Source organism: Coenobita brevimanus, chromosome 14, assembly GCF_032717465.1.
Source record: "Coenobita brevimanus isolate Jiangsu-jjx chromosome 14, ASM3271746v2, whole genome shotgun sequence".
NCBI classification, from domain to species: Eukaryota; Metazoa; Arthropoda; class Malacostraca; order Decapoda; family Coenobitidae; genus Coenobita; species Coenobita brevimanus.
This window is the reverse complement of record NC_136967.1, coordinates 3,455,001-3,463,452: the sequence shown is the minus strand read 5'-3', so window position 1 is coordinate 3,463,452 and position 8,452 is coordinate 3,455,001. Positions and strand designations below refer to the sequence as shown.

General features: G+C 42.7%; 1 protein-coding gene across 1 annotated transcript in view; it reads right to left on the bottom strand.

The window, feature by feature from the left end:
* Positions 1–4,047: 4,047 nt before the first annotated feature.
* LOC145417987 (neurotrophin 1-like) overlaps positions 4,048–8,452 on the bottom strand; it is an 8,983-nt gene continuing 4,578 nt past the window's right edge. Inside the window, exon 2 of the mRNA XM_080286531.1 lies at positions 4,048–4,893. Coding sequence (XP_080142657.1) covers positions 4,048–4,893 — 846 coding nt within the window. The remainder of the gene's footprint in view (positions 4,894–8,452) is intronic.

Here is an 8,452-nt window from a genome sequence, read left to right as displayed (position 1 = left end):
AGAGAGAGCGAGGTAGGGGATGCTTGGAACACAGAGCAATACAAAATTATAGACAGAGCATATTTACGACAACGCCAAGAAAATTTATGATTTACTGTTGTAACTCCTCTTTCCTACGAGACGAATAAGTTACTTTTATGGCCTCACATAGTCAATTAATTCTACGGTTTTAGTTTGCCCTGTTACACACAAAGAGCGTACACCGTTTCCAACGCCAATAAAATTTATGATTTATTCCTGCATCCGCGACCAGATCCTCCTCAAAATTTATGCAAATATTCTTTGACCGACTGCCCACCTGTCCACCAGATGTCATTGAAATCCGATAATAACTTTCTGAGATATCGTGTCCAAAAACAGACAAATAGACACGGGCGAATACATGACCGTCCAATTTCGTTGGCTGGGGCTAAGAGTGAAAATGAGGTAAGAAACTGAATATGAATAAGAGTGAGAATGCGATGGGGGAAGGCTGAGCTGAGTGTACGGGAGTGTGAAGAGTAAGACAATGAAGTTAGAGTGAGATGAGAGTGAGAATGTGGCAATGTTTTGAGTGAGGGCTAGATAATGAGATTATTAGTTGAGTAGGGTGAGCAAGTCTTACAACTACTTTGAGTTACAGTAAGAGTGAGGTCCTAAGCAAACATTACAGTAATTTTTTGTACTAAGAATGAAAGCTTAACGAACATAAGAGTGAGAGTCTAAGGAATATAAGAGTGACAGCCGAAACAGCTATAGTCTCACAGTAAATTATAGTGAGAGAGGGCTACAGAAAAATGAAAATGAGGAAAGAAAATGGCTGAGAATGAGTGAGAGTGAGGCAATGAGAATTAGTGTCAGAATAAAAAAAAAAAAAAAAGGGGAAAGAAATCAGAGTGATGGACAGAGAGTGAGAACTTATTAATGAAATTAGAGTGAGAGCAGACAGAGAGTGAAAGCATCCTAACAAAACCAGAGTGAGAGTCAAAAAAAAAAAGTGAGAGCTTCTTCGTACAATCAGAATGTGAGTTAGACAAAGAGTGAGAGCCTCGTAACGAAATTAGAATGAGAGATAGAAGAGAGTGAGAGCTCCTTAATGAAATCAGAGTGAGAGTTTGACAGGGAGTGAGAGCCTCTTAACGAACTCAGAGTGAGACGTAGGTAAAGAGTGACAGTCTGGTAATGAAATCAGAATGAGAGTTAGACAGATAAAGGAAGAGCCTCGCCATGAAATCAGAGTTGAGAGTTAGGCAGAGAGTGAGAGTTCTCTAAACAACCCTCACATATGGTCCGCCAACAAATTACACCGCTGTGGTTAGTTTAGAATCCACAGCTGACTCGCCTTAGTGGCCATGTAAGCTCGCCTGAACTATTTACACAGCAGTTCTGATGTTATAGTGTCACCGCGGACTCTGATGTTTATGGCTTCTCACGGCGAGGTTTTTTCTCGATGGCTCCTGTTTGCGATGACGAAACTTTTGACGTGTAGTGGTAACATTAGCCGAAGCCCATCTGTCCTATCTGTACACGACTTCTCATCCCTGTCCTCCAGTCATCGTCATCATCCTTGTCATCCTGAGTCTCGTTTTTAATAAACTTCCCCCTCTCACGCTCACTGTGTTATTGCTGTTCTCATGGCCAGACCAAAGCACATTGCCAGTCAGGTCACAGTGTGTTATTTTTTCCCCTCAGTCCACACAGTATTCTTGCACCTCTGCCCTTGTATATCTCTCGCATTCGAAGTCCTGACCACCTAATGCTCCTCAGGACTTTTAGCAGTCTTGGGCTTCCAGGTATTTCTCTCAAACTCGTCTCTTCAGGAACATCGCCAAATTTCCTGTCGTTCTTACATTAATTATTCCACCTGCTGAGCTTACGGGAACTCCTGTAATTGCTATATGTATTTTAGGTTAGCTTACAAATTACTGATAATCATTACCTAGTCTCGGCTGATCCCTTGAACCTATTACTGTATATTAAGATTCCATGGATCTTTATTTTTAAGTCTTCCTTGACAGTTGTGGTAAAAGCAAATCTCTCTCTCTCTCTCTCTCTCTCTCTCTCTCTGGTGGAATACAAGTCAGTTCGTCACGTCTCTCGTAAGGGGAAGGGGAGATGGTCATCATTACATATAACCTTGAACAGGGGTAATAAAAAAGATGGTAACAGCCACCCTCATAATTATTACCCCCTTTGGGGCGTGGGGACCCGAGGCCGGATTACCATATTACAGAACATTTTTTTGTGTACGAGACTGACTTAAGCCTGTGGTAATATTTTGTGACAGAAAAAAAAAAAAAAAGTCGCCTCCGGAATACTCTAACCAGCTTGAGTACTTTATCACTAGACCAACAGGTATGTACAAAGGTAAAGATAACTTGGGAGAGTAAATTAGTTATCGTAGGATGTTTCTTAGCACCTTTACCATACTTGTTTGGTTTTGCATAATTTTTTCCATCTGTCCTGCAGTCCTACGTGTCACTGACCTTCACTTTTTACCACTTCGGCACTAATATCCCCCTCCCCCCAGTCGTGTTCCTTCATTTACCCCCTTTCCCTCCCTTGTGGCTCTACGCTGACTGAACAGGTGTGTATGTGTGTAATTAGCAGGTAAAGCCAACAAGAGCAACGCAACGTCTATGTCTATTGCATCATCGGTGTTTGTATGAGCAGAAGGGCAATAACCTCGCACAAGATGAGAGAACACCCTTAAGCTGAATAAAATCGTCTGGCTGCAGAAAAAAAAAATGAAATAGTTTGGTTATAGGGAGAAGATACTGTTACCACGCCCATGCTGGCCAACTTACACTCCCGATCTCCATAGCGTGTACTGTCCTTGTCCTATCCCACCATCCACCACAGTCCCAGGCAATTCTCACCCTGTCCTTTCCACCCACACCATCCTTATTTTAGTCTCCCCACAAAGAAGTCTAATATGCACTTTCCCAGCCTAATGCCATCCCTCATAAAGCATCAATCTTCACAGGGTGTACTTATCCTTCCTTGCTTCGCCAATCGCCATTAGCTTAGTCCATCCCACTCGCCTCTTTCTGCCCACCCCTGCCATATTATCGTTCCTACATCTTTGACACTTAGTTTATCTCTATACCAACAACGTCCATACTCGCAGCTTATACTTCCCCATCATGTCCAACCACTTAGCAATATTTCAGCCCATCCTGCTCACTCCTTTCCACTCACCACATCCATTTTAGCTCTGATGTGGTGAATATAAGAAAAACGTTTCCTCGACTACAGGCTGACTCACACTACCCATATTACCCAGTCGAATTCCTCTACCTACCATCACCCCAGCCTCTCCAGCTCACTAGTCTCTATCCACACGACACAATCCGAAAACACATTGTACCGTTAGGCTGACTTTTGGCACATACCTTCAAAAGCTTTACCTAAAATAACCCGTATTATTCTAAGTCAATTGGATGGACCTCAAGGGAGCTGAAAGGTCCTGAGGGGCTAATAGATCTCAAAGACTTAGTTATCTTGAAAACTTTGTGTGTCACCTGAATTGAAGGAAACTTTAGTAACACATGAGGGATTACAAAAAAAAATTCAACTTTATTAATCGACCAACATGTGAGGTGCGCCTGAGAGTCTTGCAAACAAAAACAGTCCAAAAGTAAAAAAAAAAAAAAGTTAACTTAGACTATCATGAGTCTAACATTAATCTGTCTATAGTACAAAAATTTGTAGAATATATCACAGAGACGACTAGAGAACTGCTTCTTCACGTACCGCTCTTTATCTTGTACAGTTAGTCGGTTGTTTACAAATATCACAGGGAAGCTTTGGATTAATCTAATCTACTTCGTAAAAACTTAAGCTTATTCTTGATTGTACCGATAAACGATTATAACAAGAACATGGTCAAAAGAAGACGAAACCTCCACTGCCATCATCAGTATCTTTGTTGCGTGAACAACAAGCCAAAGCAGCCTCGCACAAAAGGAATATGTTTAAAGAACAATGCTTAAGTAATGATGGCGTGTAAGAGGCTTCTGGAGATGGCCGGAACTGACAGTGAATATGACAATGAAAAATAACATTTTAGTGGTCGATGGTGTATGCTCCAAGCAGACAGGCACAGCTGGCCGGCAGCTTAAAAGTCTCGATGGCGAAGGGGAAGTATTGATCGTAGGGATCGTAGACGAGGAAGCGGTGGTAGATGGACTTCTGCAGGCACTTGGACTCGTAGCAGATGGGCACCTTGGGGCACTCCTCACCAGCGGTCAGGCAGTCCTCCACACGCGTCGTCTGTGTGAAGGTCTTGTAATGGAGCTGAATTTCGTTGACGATGACGCGCCACTTGCCGTCGGTGTTCTCTGCTCGGAGGGGACGGATGTAGGCGGTTTCGGAGGGGCAGAGGTAAGTCTCCTCCTCCAGGGTTTCAGGCCGATCCACAGATGCTGCTGTGTCCAGGTCGGCCACGTCGGCGTACAAATGGTTGAAGTCATCCAGGTGGTACTGAATGGCGTGCTTGATATCGTATTCCGGGTATTCCTCATCTTCCAGGCAATACGTGGCGTTGGTCAGCTCAGCGCAAGCGGGGACTTCAGGCTCGTGATAGGTCGGCTTTGGGTGGTAGGTCGGCTTGGGGTGGTAGGTTGGCTTGGGGTGGTAGGTCGGCTTGGAGTGGTAGGTTGGCTTGGGTGAATAGGAAGGCTCTGGTTTGTAGGAGGGCGCTGGGGAGTATGATGGCTCAGGGGGAGGGTATGCTGGGAGAGGATGCGGGGGGTACTTGGGTGTGGGGTGGTAGGAGGGATCGGGGTGGTAGGCTGGGGCAGGGGGGTGAGCCTCGTGGTCATTATCGTACATCACGTTGGCGTCACCGAAGTTGATGGACACATGAGAGGTGGACGTGCCGGAAGCTGCGCCAGCCAGGAAAGCTAAAATCTGTTGGCATAAAGGATTACTGTATTTCTAGATAAAAAATGGTATTATAACTTTATAATTACTGAGATGACAATGAACTATCTTTCTTTTTGTACTGTATGTTACTATGTTTGCTTTCCTGCATCTGTCTACAATGCATGGGTAGGGACGGGTCACCTCGCCACTAACAGAGTGGTGGCCCTCAGACATACGGAACATGAGCCCTTCACAAACCACAGAACAAGGTTTGAGCCGCAGTGTGTGTATGACAGAGCTGTAGAGTTACTGCAAATGAAAAATGCATATGCAATCCAGTTGCTATAATATAAACATAGGTTACATACATAATATTACATACTTGCAAACTGTACTGCTTACCTTGCTTATCCTTGTCACAACTCGCTGGCACACACTTTAAGATTAACCAACTTTGTCTTACGGAAGTCCAAAGTCCTTGTTCTTTCTAGGTTATGTTATACTACGGGATTAACTATCTACGTCATAATTCATTCTTGTTACTTTCAAGATTTTTTTTCAGTTTAGGAGAAACTTTCGAATTAGTGGACCTAGATAAAGCCCTCAAACACTTCACTGTGAGAGGCCTTTCCTAACGTAAATAAAATAGCAGCAAGAACAAAGCAGTACTCAGATTCAAGGCGTCAAGGCAATTATTTAATTATATCATTACATTTGTTACGAGGCGTGGTAAGAACGAGAGAAAGTAACTTAACAATGGGAGGACGCTGTGTGGGTGACGCCTCGTTTGAGCAGCCAAGGTCACATTTTGGGAGTGTTGCAAAAAGGAAAGAAAAAAAGAAAGGATGGAAAGGTAAAGAGAAAAAGAAAGAGGCGTTACGAAGAGGTACTGGAAAAGGACTGTTGAAAAAAAAATGAAAGAAAAAAAGAAGATTGCATGTAACGTAAATAGTGAGAAAATGTGCCGAAAATAAAGAAATAGAAAAAAAAAGACAAAAGATGTGATCAAAAAAGAAACAATGGTGATTTAAAAAAAAAAAAAAAGGTGATAGAAGAAGAAAGAGATAAAGAAATGAATAAAAAGGATGTTGGAAAACGTATAAAGAAAAAAGTGCAACAGAGTATGAAAAAAAGAAACGCCGAAACATAAAGAAAACGAGATTCTGGATAAGCAAAAATACGCAGGAAAATAATACAAGAAAAAGAAAATTGCTGGAAAAAGAGCCGGAAAAGGGAGATGATAGGTACTGTAAAAAAGGACAAAAATAGGGGCTCCAAATAAGTGTCGGAAGAGAGAGAGAGAGAGAGAGAGAGAGGTTCTGGAAACAAGAAAGGCATTGAAAGAAAGGGCCTGGAAAAGGGTTTGGAAGAAAGGAACAAAAAGTGCTAGAAAAAGAAAATAATAGAGACGTTTGGAACAAGGATGACTGAAAAACAAGATTAAAGTGATGGAAGTAGAAAATGTAAATAAATAAAAGATGTTAAAAATAAAGGACGTAAAGAAAACTGAAGGAAAAAATACAGCATTCCAATTTAAGGACAGGTGGAGGTGAGATCAGCAGTACTTTTATACCGTCTTAAAATTGTGACGAAATGAAAAGAGATCTGGATGGAATGGTTAATGAGAAGCAAGCAAGTTGGTGTCTCACTTAATTTGTCTGAGATCCCAAGCCTGCAAAAGAATTATTAACTCCCATCACTCCACACACACACACACACACACACACACACACACACACACACACACACACACACACACACACACATTCTACTCTGCATTTAGGATCGAAAAAGAACAGAGACGCTAAGTCACTGTGACAGGGGAATGCAATTCAACTTAAAGAAAAAAAACTGTAGAGGAGAATTTAAAAACAACCCCATCAACTTTCCATACACTCAGAAAATTGCAGGCTCACGTCACCCATATTTCCCTGACAATGGGGCAAGGGTGTGTATTAGCGGCATGTCTGGTTGCACCCACTCAGTGTTGCAAGAAAGACGAAGAGGGAACTACGAGCCGACCTTGAGACGCCCTTCTTGCAACAGGCATTCCCGTGTTGCATAACCCTCTGTCAACTGCAGAAAATTGCTTGGTGACAGCCATATTGAAATTCCCAAACGTTAATTGCGACGATGGTGTTAATCCAGATGCAGGGGAAATCTTTACGTGCTTGGGTTTTTGTCAGCTAGAGAAAATCGTCTGTTTTTGGCTAACTATGAACGTCCATCGCAAAGAAGAGCTAAATAAAGACCCAGTTTACCTACATATTGCTAGGATTTCTCTCAGCTGAAGAAAATCATCATGTATCAGCCAAAGTACAGAAAAGATAATTAAACGCATCCACAGCAAGGAAAGGATTCATCAAGACACTATAATATGCTGTATATAAAAAAGAAGGATTGAGACACGACCCTTCCAAGGGAATCAAACAAGAAAGAGCCCAAATCAAGATCCATTCCTTTCGAGAAGCCTGGGCATACTGGGTTTTCTTGAGCTGGAGAAAACGATATGACTTTGGCCAGGATAAAAACAAAGCAAAAGAAAACAAAACAAAGTAACTGATAATACATAAAAACAGATATTAGCTTATCCACTCCACAAGGGCCATTAGGACAGACAACCACTTTGAATTTAAGATCTGAGGAGGATAAGTTCTTCAATCTCCTGCCTTTCTCCCTCAGGTGCCAGGTGATTAAGCACTGTGTCACATTTAACATTTTTGTAATTATTCCGATAACTAATAAGGTGATTATTACTGATAGGCCGACTCACCCAAATTGCGAGCACCATGACGGGAGGTGTGTGCGTGTGTGTGTGTGGCTGGGTGGAGTGAAGCCCCATCCACACTCTCTCCAGCTCTTATACTCCCTCTCCACACACGCACCCCGCCCGCACCCCTACAGTTGCCACACACACACATATCCTTACACCGAGCACATACACTGCACTCACTTACATTCTCTCTCTCTCTCTATCTCTCTCTCTCTCTCTCTCTCTCACACACACACACACACACACACACACACACACACACACACACAAACTCTCTCTCTCTCTCTCTCTCTCCCTCTCCACCAATTCCCGTTTCCTCACCGCTATAAGTTTCCCAGGCCTTCTACGCTAAACTATAATTATAATACTGATGAAACGGAGCTACGGAAGTTTTATGGCTCTTTAAACCACTTTCCTCCCCGACCACACTAACTGCACACACACACACACACACACACGTAGCAGCAGCAGTTTTGTCAGGAATGTGTGTGTGTGTGTGTGTGTGTGTGTGTGTGTGTGTGTGTGTGTGTGTGTGTGTGTGTGTGTGTGTGTGTGTGTGTGTGTGTGTGTGTGTGTGTGTGTGTGTGTGTGTGTGTGTGTGTGTGTGTGTGTGTGTGTGTGTGTGTGAGGACAGGAGGATAAGCATGAGTTAAATACATCAACACTCGTAAAAACATCATGTCCGCTATACCATACACCTGTGCATAATCATCTCATTGCTCTTCTTATTCTATGTTTCCGACTCTGAGCATAGACTAGACAGCCTGTTCACTAAAGTTCATGGGTTTTGCGTGGTAAATATCTTCACATTTTACCTCTTCGGCGCTGATA